This window comes from Asparagus officinalis, chromosome 4, assembly GCF_001876935.1.
Source record: "Asparagus officinalis chromosome 4, Aspof.V1, whole genome shotgun sequence".
Lineage (NCBI taxonomy): Eukaryota > Viridiplantae > Streptophyta > Magnoliopsida > Asparagales > Asparagaceae > Asparagus > Asparagus officinalis.
Genome location: NC_033797.1, coordinates 6859363 through 6874460, shown reverse-complemented (window position 1 = coordinate 6874460; position 15098 = coordinate 6859363). Strand labels below are relative to the sequence as shown.

Here is a 15098-nt window from a genome sequence, read left to right as displayed (position 1 = left end):
ATGGGACATTTTAATGTATGATTATAGCATTTATTTAAAAAATAGCGCTTTGAACCCTGTGTTACCGTGGTTATTTTTTTTCTCTTTCTAGCAATAGGAGGAGACGGAAGAAGAGAATTAGAAGAATACTTGATGATGCTGAACTGGGAGAAGAAACTAAGCAAAAGATTGCAATGGAAAAGGTTAGTTTATTTCGCTTTCTGAAGGCATAAGAATTTTTGGTCTTACTGCATAACTTACTTTCTGCAGGCTCGGCAAGAACATCTCAAGTCAATGCAAGTACAGTCTGCTAGCAAATCATCATGTATTAATATTTCAAGCCTCAGTGGAAATGTAGCATGCGTAACAAAGGATATGATGGGTGATCCGGCTGAAGGTTATATAGTAAACGTAGCTAGGGAGGAACACGAAGAGCCTGTCAAAATTCCTCCTAGTATTTCTAGAAACTTGAAGCCTCATCAGGTCTTATTCCTCTTGACGTTCAAGTTTATTCTTTATTCATTATCTCAGTTTATAGCATACTTGTGTCTGTTGTTATTTCGGCGCCACGGCTGAAATAGGATGTTATTTATGTGCACTTATCTGCGCTTCTTGTTTGCCTGGCCGCCATTCTGTTTCAGAAATAAAATCTGGATGTTTAAAGCTATTTATCACTTTTGCTTAAAATAAACCATCTGAAATAAAACAGTTGTATTATTATTCTTTATATTCCCTCCATGCGCATTGAAGAACCTATTCTTGTTGTCTTTGATGTACCCTTAATTCACAACCAATGATTATCTTCCTCTTGGTCTTGGGCTAACTAGGGCATCCAGGCCTCTTTAAGCGTCCATGTAATCTCTTGGATGTATAGCATCCCCTTCCCCATGCACCAGTCAATTATTAGGGATATTCCCTCAGGGTGCCTCAAAATCGAATGGCCCACTCAAACTCAAAGGCATTATGGGAGTTATACCTTGGTCATCTTATTTACCAGACAACGACCCAACTAATCATTTTGACTTGTATCCGACACCTTATTTTCCATCATTCTACTGTAATTATTATCTCACGGTTGATGCTGGATTTATTTAAGCCTGAGTACCTTCATTTTCCTCCTTTTGCTATATAGTATGTATAACCTGATTGGTCATTACTGATTCTGTTTCTTCTACCTCAACCTATAATGTTGCGATATAATGATTAAACTGCGATTTATGTTGCTAAATGCTAACAAAAAATCCGGTGTTTCATTAGTGTACTAAGCATACTGAGGTTGGTTATTATGTCATTTGTGAAATAATGCTGACCGGGAAGATTGTCACATCATACATTAGTTTGAGTAGCTAAATGGTCATATTTTCTCTAATTTGTTTAGGAAACACTTTGGACATGATTGATATGTATTCTTCAACTAGTGTTAAGTTCAGTATTAAGTCTGGTCTTACATTGGAACTTTAAGTAATTGTATGTTTTTTTACTGTAAATAATATTTGGCCTAAGTTACTCTGACACCTTGCATCGGCTCCTACCCATGTCTGACACGTGTCCGACTCCAACGCTTCTGGAATACTCCTAAGATACTCCTTGAATATGCATACATATATTCAAATGTGTACTCAATTATATATTACATGTTTTAGTTTAAAACATTCGTTGACGTATATATGTTTCATGCCCACTTCATGCAACTCGCTTGAGGGTTCGTTTCAGCCCATATTGAGTTCAGAAGTATGATTTTAAAGAGCTGTTAGGTATATAGTTAAAAAACAAACACTTTTCCAATTTATAATCTACTTAATAAATAAAACGTAAATATGCTATAGGAATTCTAGTTCTCATACCATGTAAATGAAAAAAGAAAATTGATCTCATGTAGATTATTATCTCTCTCTCTATCTCATGTAGATTATTATCCCTCTCTCTCTCTCTACACACACACACATCCATCCATCCATCCGTACACACACATATAGCCGTGTCCCTGTATCCTACCTTTTGCAAATTTGCTGTTTCTCGTACCCGCAGCGGCACCCGCATAACATAATGTATGGCAACCCATCTCTGATATTAAGTCACTTCCCCACCATAGCAATCTCTTTCTTTTTTGTTTTTTGCCCTGCAATCAATGTTCTCTACATATCTGGTTTTATCCGGCATATTATCTTACATGACCTACATACGATATTTCGCATATGGATTACAAAATGCTGCAATTTTCAGTTATTCATTTATTTATAATTTATGCCTATTTATTATAAGTTTTAGTGGACTATGTTTGAATCCTTATTTTATTCTTAATTCAGTCAACGTCATTAATTTGCCTTCCTGTAACATGCTTACGTTTAGGTCCCAGAATTTTATTAAATAGATGACAATTAAGATACTCCTTATGTAAATTTTATCATTGCTTATATGCATAGTTGTTTATATCACTCATCGACCATGATGCCTATATGTACTGGATGTTGCGGCATACCTTCCAGCAACCACTGTTTGGTATGTTATTTTACTGGCTGCTATGTACTTGACATTTGCCATTTAGAATTTCACCTCTTAACCGATAATTCTCGTAATGCTTCTTTGTTTATCAATTTCAATACTTTGTTATCTCAAATTCTTCTGAATTTCTAATGTTGGAACTGTTTTTGTTTGATATTTTACCACTTCAGGTTGCAGGTGTAAGATTTATGTGGGAAAATATTATACAGTCTGTAAGAAAGGTGAAATCAGGGGATAAAGGTCTTGGATGCATTTTGGCCCATATGATGGGTCTTGGCAAAACTTTTCAGGTTTGCTGTAGCATGCAAGACACTCATGTATCTTATGTCATTATTTTATTTGGCTTTATGTTATATTCTTGAATTCCATTTTATGTCAAGCTCAAATGTCTTAGAAGTTCTGTTTAATTTTAGAATATCTAGAATGAAAATATTATATCCATACACATGTGAACAAGAAATATATCTTGGTATTGTTCCATAATTTGCTGTTCATGCTTATAGTATCGTATGGGCTTTAACACTGCACATATAGCCATCACCCTTTTTGTGCCTTAATTTACACAAGCCAGCAAGAATTATCTGTATTAGTTGGTTTTCCAAATTGACTCTGAAATTTAGTGGATAGATGTTTTTTTTCAGTGTTTCTTTTTTGTTTTCGTTATGAATGTTAATTTTCTCAACTTTGGCCTGAGTACTTTACAAGAGAATTATGAACATGGTGTTGTTTTCTTTTGTTTCTTGTGAAAGTAAATTAGATGAAAATAGTTCAGTGGGGATATGAACTACAAGCTTATGATTGACATTTTCTTGTAATTGTAGACAATGAATACTAAGTTACTATTTGATACTGTCTGCTAACTGATGAAAAATGAATTTACCAGGAAGCCGTTCTAGCTCTAGCTGAAATTGAACATTGTAGTCGTTATCCCTAGAATATTATTTCATGTTGATGATATGAAACTGATTTGATTGAAAAGCAAAATTAGATCCAGCAGTTTATGCTTGGTTGGGTGGTTTTTTAAGGCATACTAATGCAACTCCAGGAAGCAAAAGTGTTAATAAGGTATAATGTTAGCATTCTATCGCTCAAACAACCATGAAAGTCTCATGCTGTTGTCCCAGCTCTCTGTAAATGTTAGCCCATTTATATTCGAGGCTTAAAAGTGTCTCAAAAGCCCATAAATTTTCCAGTATGTGTTGGCTTTCTGGATAAATGCATGCACATATTTGGCTTTTTTTAAAACACTGTTTCATAGATGAGTTGGGCTGAATGAGGTGATATTGCCTCAATTGCACTGTGTGTCTAACATTCTTGCTATACTCTAGTCTACAAGGCCACTGGCCCTAAAGGTATAATAAGGCCTTCTGATGATATATCACTATGAAGCTTCAGTTTCGCTTTTCTCCACATTGTAATGCGTTTCAGCAATTGTTTGTTGTATTGTCAATCTTCAAGTGCCAATTTGGCCAGTGGCTATTTGCTAGCACCTGTGAGAAATGCTATTACATGGTCAAACCTGTATGATAACACTCTTTTAGGAGCTGATTCAGAGCTTGCAAATTTCTGTAATTTCTTTTCATTTTGTTGTGGCCCTATTTTCATCTGAGAAGAAGGCACTTGCAGTTTTCTGGTGAAACTTTTATTTTGTTCAGCAAATTTAATCACCAATTCTTTGTGGAATATTGCCCAGTTAATGCTTGCTGAAGGAAGATTCTTTTGTTTTATTTTTGTTTGTGCCGGAAAAATATTTTATTTGGCACTGTTTGTGCTTATTGCGTCATGAAAATCACTTTTTTTCCCTATCTCAATATATTCTCCTGAATTGCTAATTTTGATTGTAGGTTATCACATTTTTGTACACTGCCATGAGGACAGTTAATTTAGGATTAAAAACCGCACTTATTGTTACACCTGTGAATGTACTTCACAACTGGAAATATGAATTCTTAAAGTGGAAACCCGTCGAGTTGAAACCTCTTCGCATCTTATTGTTGGAAGATGTTCCCAGGTATGGATATTAATCCTCATTATACGTTTTAATTTTTTTTATTTCATTGATTTTAGTTTGTTATGCATCATCATCTCTTATTATGCTGGTGTTATATGTCTATGCTTATTTCACTTTTTCTTTGAGAATTTTATAAGGTCAAGAAATAATCCGTTGCACTTTCATTGGATTTGGGCCTCTGAATCTCTCAACATATGTATACAACCTAGATTAACAACTGTAAGAGGAATCAAAACATTATATAGTATGTATTTTATGAGCCAGGACATAAAGACAAGGGCTACAAATCTTTTTAAGCAAGCAAAATTAATATGTAAATGCTCATATTTGATTTATTAAGTTATAGAAATATTAGAAAATATTTTGTTTCTGTTAAATAATCTTTCACATCTAATATGAGCAAATAGTTAGACGAATAACTGCTCAACTTTGATAATTAATTCAACAACTTCCAATCCTAGTTGTGTGGCTAAAGTTCGAGTAACTAGGCTATACAGCCTTCTTCCCTCACCATGCCTTGTTTTAGGGGTCCATATCAGCCCAGATCTTATCATTTCTTATCTTCTTGTTCTTTATCGATGTTATCTCGCCCTTTGGCTTTTTTCCTGAATTCATGCACTGCATTCTTTTCTGGTTAGGCATGGACGATATCCACCCTAGAAGAGATAGTCCTGCAAAGTGACTTGAGAATTGCTAGGTAGATCGTATGTAAGAATTTGGTAGCAGATCAGGGAGTGTGGAGTGGAGATGGAGATAACTGAGGTTTGAAATGATATCTACTGAAGGTTGTTTAGCAATAACGAAATTGCGGGTCCTTAAGAACTTAGGTGGTGTAGCATTGATGACCAATGTTATCGATAGCGGATAGCGTCGCATAGCGGTGAGGTACCGCTAAGGCTATTTGTGCCTATAGCGGCAAATAGTGCATAGTCAAATAGCGGTTAAATTTAAATATATTTAAATATTTTAAACAATAAGAAAAATTATAAAAAAATCTAAAAATTCTACAAATGCATATTTGATGATTTATATAGATGATGTTACTGGTGGAGAGAGCTTCAGAGATGGTAGAGGGTGCACCGGAGATGCTAGAGGTGGTGGATGGAGTATTGGAGATGGTGGGGGTGGTGGAGAGAGCTTTGGAGATGGTGGAGGGAGCACCGGAGATGGTTGAGGTGGTGGAGGGAGCACTGAAGAGAGAGGGAGAGAACCGACAGCTAGAGTTTTTTCTCTTTTGTGGCTGTGAATCAAAGCCAAGAAGAGGAAGAGAGAGATCTAGATCTGATAGGGTTTTAATAATAAAACGGATCGGGTTTGGGTTGGGTAGAATATAAAATCTATTCACCATATACAAGCGGGTTTTAGTGGTTAAAATTGCTATTCAGCAATTTTAACAGCTAAAACCCGCTATGGCCCGCAATCACGAGCAAATAGCGGTTTTGGCCCTATTTGCCACCACTTTTGCTGATAGCATAACGGTAGTCAGCGCTAACGCTATGAAATCCGCTATAGCGACGCTATGCACCGCTATTTACAGCATTGCTGGTGACTAAAATTTTATTATTATAAAATACTATCTCTTAACATACTATCCTCTGCGTCAACAAAAACTTGTTTTATTGAAAATATTTAATTTTTGAAATGTGCTCTTATTTGTCCAAAATGAGGAGAACATAATGGACCATTCAAATTCAATTTTCCAAAATAACTTTTTTAGTCTGTGTTTGAACCATTTTACTTATATGTGAGATGGGCAATGGGATGCTTAGGATTCAATCAACTGTAGTTAAGAAGTGTGCTCAGATTAACTTTCTTTTGATGATTTAGACGATCGACTGATCTTGTGAAGATTCTTTGATTTTGATCAAAGTGTTTCAGCTTTCAGCTTCTATTTTAACCTCAGTATTTTGTCTCACTTCCCAGTTTTGTTATTATATGAAAATTGGGAAATGGAAGGATTGCTATTACAGTTAGGAGGGCAAAAATTAGGGGAAGCGCAAAAAAGCTAAACATCTCTGATCTCTTTGTCACAGTCACTTTTTGAGACTGTTGTCACTTGTCATATTGTTTGTCCTTAATGTGGGGAGTTCTGGTATCAGACTGGTCTTTTTCACTGTTGTTTTCTGCAAACTCATTTAATGTTTATAATGAATCATGGATGTGGAGGAACATGTGTGCGGTGCATAATTTTGATGTTTTGGGAGTTAAGCATATTTCTAGGTACATACATACTTTGGTAAGTTAACGATTCATTGCATTGTCCATCATTGCTTTTCTTTTTTCGGTTCATCTTGCCAAGTTAGAACTTTTGTCTTCAACTTTCAACTTGATTGGGTACCAACTTTCTTATGCTAGTGAGTTTTTGTTTTATCAATAATATGATTCTGTAATTGTATACTTTTCCATCATAACGACATGGAAGAACAGTGTTATGGGGACCCGGAGACAAATTTAGCTGACAAGCTCTAATTTCTATTTGCAAATCATTCATTTGCTGTAGTATTCAAGCGGTAACGATTATTTAGCTTATGCTTGCTGAGCATATGAAAGCTGCTGAAAGATAAAAAGTTTTTAAACAGTTTTTTCTCCTCCTTTGAAGTAGCGGGGTCTGCAGATGCAGATGCAGATGCCTATGCCTCTAGAAGCATGAACTGAAAAAGAGGCAGATGTCCAAGCCAACTGCATGCAAATCCTAATGCCTGCTCCTTGACATCTGAAGTTGTCGGGAGAGAATTCCGGAATTCAAAAGTTTGTCCATCCTGACAAACTTTCAGTTATTAGGAAAATTCCTAGCCACATAAATGATGGGATAATTCATGCTTTAATTGAAGTTTCCTACTGTTTCCACAATCAAAATTTACCTGAATTTAACATGTTTGTTCACCCAAATGATGTTGAACTGTTAATGACATTGATATTTTTGTGACACAGACTGTATGATATAACCTTCATCTTGGTCAACTATACAAAATTGGGATGGGTGTTTGGACCATAATTTTCTGGTCACTGACGGAATAAGTAATAATAATTTTTTAATGGACCATCATTCTTCTGGAGTCTTCTCTGCAGTGTTGACCTTTCATCTTTAATTATGGAACCTTACTTCATTCTTCTGGAGTCTTCTCTGCAGTGTTGATCTTTCATCTTCTGGAGTCTTCTCTGCAGTGTTGACCATCATTCGAGTCACTTGCCTTAATGCTTTGTAATTTTTTTACTACCATATTATGTGTGAGATTTAGAGCCTTCATTATGATGATTGAGATCTACTCTTCTGCATTCTAGAATTGGCAAGTGACTTGAATGAATTGACCACTGTGGGAGCACATTAATATTTTACCTTGGCAATAATGTATCTACTATCTGAAATAAGTAATAGCGGGACACGTGAATTTAGGCTAGATCAGGAAATGTTAATTGGTTATGTCCATTCAATGTCCATTGTTGGTGGAATTTGACTTATCTTCGTGTTCACAAGTTAAATTATATGTTCACTAACAAATGGATGTTTAGTTTTGTTTAAGTCTGAAAAGGACATCACATTATTAACGCCTTCAAAGATCACCTAGACTTTGGGCTTAATTTTCAAATTGTTTGGCTCACATTTGGTTCTATTATAGCGAACCTATAGTCAGTTTCTGATTATCCATCTGATGAACTTCATTGCTTCTACCAGGGATCAAAGAGCATTTTATCTAGCAAAGTGGAGAGATAAAGGTGGGATCCTTTTGATAGGCTATTCTGCTTTCCGGAGCTTGTCACTTGGAAGGCATGTGAAGGACAGGAACACCGCAAATGAAATTTGTCATGCACTTCAGGTTAACAGAAATTTAGACTCTATTGACATTTATCGTCTTCCCAGAGTTTTTCATGCTGCTAACGTAAATTTTTTTTATATCATGTGATTTTGCTTTGACTTGGGAGTATATTATCATTTTATAGCGTGCCATGCCTCAGATATGCTATCAATACATTATACAATCATCTTCCCTCCTTATCAGTACATTGTCATAGAAGAATTCTTTTGGTTGTTGCTTCTTGGTTTCTTTTTAGTGGAGTATGTAGCCACGCTCTTTCCTCACTGTTAAGATCTAAACTAATGTGATACCTCTAGCGCTAGGGTTGTGTGCAGATGAAAATTCAACATTCATTTGTGAAACTAAAAAGTTTAAAGTTACCTCCAAATAAGACTTAAAAGAGAAGCCAGAGCGGACTGCGAAGAACTTGAGTGAGTGAGGGAGGTAGGGGGGGGGGGGGGGGGGCTTAGAGAAATGAGTTGTGTAGATCTTGACAACCTGAGGCTTGAGAGATTGAAGGGGAAATCAGAGTGAGAGGCTTTTTTTTTAATTTAATAAACAAACCTCTCTCGCTCCCCCCAATTCAACCCAACGGCTTTGGGCTTCTCAAGCCATTGCTCTCAATGGATAGAATTATATCTATTGGGTGCAACAGCCATAGGCCCAAAGAACCCATGCTTTTGACCTGGGCTGGTGCTTTCTAGCTCGCGTTTTTGAGGGGTAAGTAGGTCTGGTTCCAAAATCAGCCTGAATGAGGCAGTCCGGTCCGTGTCCATGCTAAACTGGCTAGTGGCCACCTATTCCATCCAAATCAGCGGCACTACAAGGAAAAGTAAAAGAAACAGACATCCCCCCCCCCGCCCCCCCCCCCCCCCCCCCAATAAAAAAAAACCCACCCCACCCACAAAAAAAAAGTCCTCATTAGTGCCTATCCAGCATATGCAGAGTTAACAATTGCCGCCCTCTAATATCAATGATGTTTTAACTCTGGGATGTTAGTAAATTTCATAAAGCAATCTAGTTATTCTATGAATAAGGATCTATTCTGATCCTAGTCTTCATATATTGTGAAGTAATGCTGCTTTTTGTGGAATTAAAATAAAAACATTTGTCCTGCCTGGAATTTAAATAAAAACATTTTTCCTGCCATCTGATTACCCATCCTCTGAAGCAGTTATTGGCTTATGCGCACTTCTTGCGCTGTACTGTTACTTCTACTATGTGAATTATGTGACATGAAATGGAAGTAGCTTTGGCTAATTTAAGTTGCATCTTATTCTGGTAATTCTGTTAGTAGATATATGAAGAAAGAAGACCTTCTTTTGTGAACACGTAAGGATGGGCATAAAAAGGTTTTGTCGTTTTTATTTATACCCCGCTTTTGTTTTATTCCTCCATAAATTCAAATATTAATTTGTTGGTCTGGTGACAATCTTTATGCTTAAAAAGCTCCTACAACCATAATGTTCCAATTTTTTGCCATCATCATTTGCGGTGATTGTTTCTGGGTTTGCTACTTTGCTGGTTTCTTGTAGATAATGTAATGTTTGATGTGAGATACATTCTAATTCTTATCTGCAAGCTTTTGATCTGGGAGACTCATATTTAACTTCAAATTAATTCTTTTTCAGTATGGACCTGATATACTTGTTTGTGATGAGGCACATATGATCAAGAATGCGAAGGCTGATATCACTTATGCACTGAAACAAGTAAAGACACAGAGAAGAATTGCTTTGACTGGATCACCCTTGCAGAACAACCTAATGGAATATTACTGTGTAAGAAGCTTCTTCATTATTAAAGCAACCTCTAGAGCAGTTCAGTTCATAATAAATCATGGTTATGACTCTGTTATCTTATTTGAGAAACAGATGGTTGATTTTGTACGAGAAGGATTCCTAGGGAGTAGCCTTGAATTCAGAAACCGGTATATCTTCAGCCTTCTGTTTTCCCTAGTAATGTTGTTTCTATTTTCTAATCTTTGGTTGCGCTTTAAATAAAAAGTTGGTACTGATCAGTAGACTGGACATGTTATAACATTTGCATGCAGCTTCCAGAACCCCATAGAGAATGGACAGCACACTAATTCTACTGCAGAGGATGTAAAACTCATGAATGAAAGATCACACATTCTATATGAACAATTGAAAGGTTTTGTACAACGGATGGACATGAATGTGGTTAAAAATGATTTACCTCCTAAAACTGTTTTTGTGATTACTGTAAAGCTTTCTTCATTGCAAAGGAAGATGTACAGAAAGTGTTTAGAAGAGAGAGGGTTAACGGGTGACAAAGTTTCTTCCGAAAAGACAAGATGTTTCTTTGCTTGTTACCAGACACTGTCACAGGTATGCTTGTGTTTGTGGAAAGACCTTTGAACATTGCGGTGCACTCTTCTTCCTTCTCACGAACTTTACTTATTTGAAACAGATACTTAACCATCCTGGTCTTCTGCAAATGGCCAAAGAACATAGATATAACTTGAAGCGGGAAGATGCTGTAGAGAACTTTCTTGTGGATGACAGCTCTAGTGATGATAATATAGAAAATGGTGACTTATTTAATGGAGGTATTCTCTTAATTTTCTAGGTTAAAGCTTTTTCTTATGGTTCTACTTCTTGTATTGATTGTATTTTGCAAATGTGATATTTTGTCAGATATAATTTTTGCCAAAATATTTTTAAATGTGTTTATGGTGGAACACATCATTATAGTATATACTACATTTTGTCGACCATCAGTTAAGAATTTCACTGGCAGTAACTTCTTCAGATAATCTGGTATAAGAGCTGACAAATACTTCATCTAGGTAAATTGTTTGTATAAGATGTAGTGTTGCCTTTTGTTTAACCTGCAAGGTTTAACAATAAATGTTGTCACTTTCTACAGTGAGATTTGCTCCATCCTCGTTGTAGGAATTCATCGTAGTTGGAGAAAGGAAATTTGAGCTCTTACTCGGAAGATAATCCATTAAACTATTTAAATTCCTAGCTATAACTTTCTTAGGACAAAAACATAGGATGTCAGCTGATTGACATGATGACCTCTCTTAGGACAAAGCTTAAGGTGCTTACAGGTTTCAGAGCCGATCTTCTGACTTTCCTTGGCAATGAACCATGACATTGCGTGGTGTTTTCTTTCATTCAGTTTGTTTCTTACCTACAATACTAATATATGACACTCCACAAATCTTTTTATTGACGCCATAATGGAGGTTAATAAAGAGTATCATTATTGGGCATGCAACAATAACTACAACTAAGACTTTAATTTATATCCTAGGGCCTCTTACATGAATCAATCCATATCCGTTGTTACAATCATAGGTAATGCAATCCTTTTTTGACTCCCTCCATGTACCTCCGCTAATCTGTCAGGTAATTCACTGGTCATTATTATTCTGGATCAAGGTTACAGAAAATGCTAAGCAACCTAGACGCTGGATCCTGTGCGTAGAGCCTAGACGCCTAGCCAGGGCATGGGTGGTTTGCCATTTGTTTATCTTTAAATTACAATAGTTGGTAATAGATGCTTTGAATTCATAGAAAATTGCAAAATAAATAAATAAATAAAATGATTGAATCATAATCAATCCTGCATAAGTAGACTATGATAAATACTAAGAAACACAAACACAATAAGTAATGTCCATGTCACATAATATCCCAATTTCAAAAGCATAATGCTCAAAGTATCAGTAAAAGAATAAAACACGAATATTTTAATAACACTGCGTAATCATCTAATCCATTTCTCTTCTTCGTGAGGATTTTTTAAGTGGTGATGGAAGAGGTTTGCTGAAGGGTGAGAGGAGTTGGAGGTGTTTGTAGTTGGTGGAGGAGGTTAAAGGAGTTCAGAGGAGGTTGGAGGATGATGGAAGCGACAACGGAGGAAATCACAACCACGACATAAGGGGCGCAGACCCCGTAAGGTACGGCCTAGGCGGTACCTAGGCATGCGGCCTAGGTTCCGATTAGGCCTTGGTGTGCTTGGGGGGAGCTTTTTAAATCATTGTTCTGGATGACCTATATTCAAATCATCTCAACTTGTTCTCCCTACCTATTCTCCACTTTTGTTACCTCAAACAATCTTATGGATTCATCATTTTGCATAACTTTTACCTTAGAAGAATCTTAATTGCTGATATCCTGACCGATAGCTCACGCCTTCATCTCACTTTGCTTTTATGAATGACACTTAGTGAGTATCTTAATATTTCAAATGCCTTGAGGTATGTAATATACTCGAGAAGCATGAAATGTGCCAACAAATACAGGGCGGGATCGATATGTTTGTAGATAGAAGCTTAAGTTTCTTCAGATACAAGAACACATCCCTACTTTGCAAACAGACAAATTAGGAGCAACGATGATTTCAAACTTTGATAAGTTGAAGCCGAATAATTAAATACAACTGATATGAAGTTATATTACACTATATCCGTAAATATTCAATAAATTAGGAAGGAAAAAGTTGAAGTGTGTAATAGGATACGAGGAGATGGGGACCTATGTAGCATTTTTTTTTTGAAATGTCTAATGGGGCCTTATTTTGTATATGTATACAGAGAAAGAGGGGACCAAGCAGGATGCGATGCCAAGAAAAAGTAACGGCATCTTCAGTCATGAGGTGAGATATTGAGATAGCATATGTGTTTATGCTCGCACAGCTCCAATATTTTGGTTATATAACAGTTTTCTCTGCAGCTGGGTTTGATTTAAATTCTCAGTCCTCTTTATTGGATTTTTGTTAAATTCATATTTCCCATTATGCACTGCTTGCTTACATGATCTCCTGGACATCAAGACTAAACTTGCGCATAGCCTCTGCAGGTTTTATGTTGCTTGATTTATTCTCTGGTAAGGTGGAAACACACACATACAAAAAATACGTCTTTTAGATTTGGATTCTAGTGGTAAACCACTTGAGTTTATAATGTTCTTCATGTAGCAGAACACATGGACAAGTTGAGTGAGTTGTGATTCTTTCTGAGCATTAGTGTCTGACAAATGTTCGTTTGTCATCACACCTGTTGATCTCTGGCTGTTAAAATGCTGAGAGAAAAACATCCGTAAAACTACTTCTTCAATTACTTGGTATTAATCTTTATTCTTGTTGAAGAAGTGACACTTAACATTTTCATGAATTACTCTTCTTTCAGGAAGTTGACTGGTGGGAAGAGATTATTGATGGAAAGATATATGATGAAGCTAGTCATAGTGGTAAAATGGTGTTGCTACTTGATATCCTTTCTATGAGTTCAGAAGCAGGAGACAAGGCACTAGTTTTCAGTCAAAGCTTGACAACCCTGGATATGATAGAGCAGTTTCTTTCCAGATTACCACGGAAAGGAATTGAGGATAAGTATTGGAGGCAAGGAAAGGATTGGTATAGGTATGTTCCACTGTTACAAGAAGCAACCTTTTCTGTTACTTTGACGTTCCTGTCATTCACTCATTCAGTTCATTTTGTTGCTTCACTTTCTTCTTTATTGCTTAAAAATTGTCTAGTCTTTCTAGAGAAGTCTGACTTAAGCCATGACATAAGTTACTGACTGCTTAACGTTTCTTGTAAAAGTAGGCAACATTTTACTTGAATACTTTCAACATGATGTGCTCGTTTAAGTCCTATATATTCATTGTCTGTCTGACACCCTCCCCCCGAAAAGATGTCTCCCGACATGCATCTCTTTCTATTTTGCAATTAAATTGACCAAGCTTATGGTTCCAAAGTTGATAATGGCTGATCGCTAAGATTTATCTCAGTTGTTCTGATTTTCATGTAAAAGTTTAAAGGTAAAGCTTTACACACTTTGATTTTAGCAACACTATAAGTACTATAGTGATTTAGATGGTATGAGTTCAGCTTTGTTGGTTTCCAAGGGAACACTTTGCTTTGCTTTGGACAATTTGGGCTGTTTAGGCCTGCACCAAAAAAAAACTCATAACAGGGGCCCAAAACTTACATGTGCTTTGAAATATTGATTTCAGTCAACTGCATTTTAGCAGGCGCAGTCAGATTGAATAGGAAGGCTGAACATAAGCATTATTTTAAAGTTTCAAGCCTACTTGAGGACAACAGGTTTGTTCTGTTGTTAATTGTTTTCAGGCCTGTCTCTCAAGGAAGTCTGTCAATCTTTTTGCTAGGCTCAGTTAGTGGTCAGGTTACCAATTGTGCATGTCGTATTCACTATTCACAGTAGAGCTTACCATAAACCCTAGGAGCCTGTTGGTGGGTAGCGATATCTGGTAACTTGTTGCTGGTTATTGAAGCCTGCTTACCATAATGGCATTTATATCCTGACATTTGCATGAGAAATAATTCAGATACTGACAGTAATATATGCAAGGATAGATTGGAAAACCATTTTAAAAAATCTTAATTTTTGGGCAAATTTCTGAATTTTGGAGTTCAAGTGGACATGTCTTGCACATCCTTTGGTTTCTCCACTTACAAAGTGAATCAACAGAACTTCATTGGATCAAGTTGTTTTATAGCCTTATATGCGTACACCAGAAGGTCTATGAGCATGTGTAACAACTGCAACAGAATCTGGAAAGGGGATGCTAAAATGTTGAAGAGGTCTGTCTTATGATCAGTCTCTGAAAAGAATTCATTATCGAGCTAGGAATTTAGCTTGACGCAACCAGCACTATCTGCACACTGACTTAAATTTTCTTTGAGCGGCAAAATGAGTTTGCTCTTGAAGGCCATAGCATGACTCTTAATGTCACAGCAGGTATCAAATTAAGATGATATCAGCATTTTGGTGCTTCCATATGAACAAGCAAAGTGCATGCATTGATCGT

General features: G+C 36.4%; 1 protein-coding gene across 1 annotated transcript in view; it reads left to right on the top strand.

The window, feature by feature from the left end:
- LOC109836488 (protein CHROMATIN REMODELING 20) overlaps nucleotides 1-15098 on the top strand; it is a 40015-nt gene that overhangs the window by 21973 nt on the left and 2944 nt on the right. The window contains 11 exon segments of the mRNA XM_020404400.1: nucleotides 92-182; nucleotides 250-462; nucleotides 2652-2771; nucleotides 4326-4492; nucleotides 8166-8307; nucleotides 9918-10067; nucleotides 10161-10216; nucleotides 10340-10637; nucleotides 10720-10858; nucleotides 12857-12918; nucleotides 13451-13683. Of these exon segments, the coding sequence (XP_020259989.1) occupies nucleotides 92-182; nucleotides 250-462; nucleotides 2652-2771; nucleotides 4326-4492; nucleotides 8166-8307; nucleotides 9918-10067; nucleotides 10161-10216; nucleotides 10340-10637; nucleotides 10720-10858; nucleotides 12857-12918; nucleotides 13451-13683 (1671 nt within the window).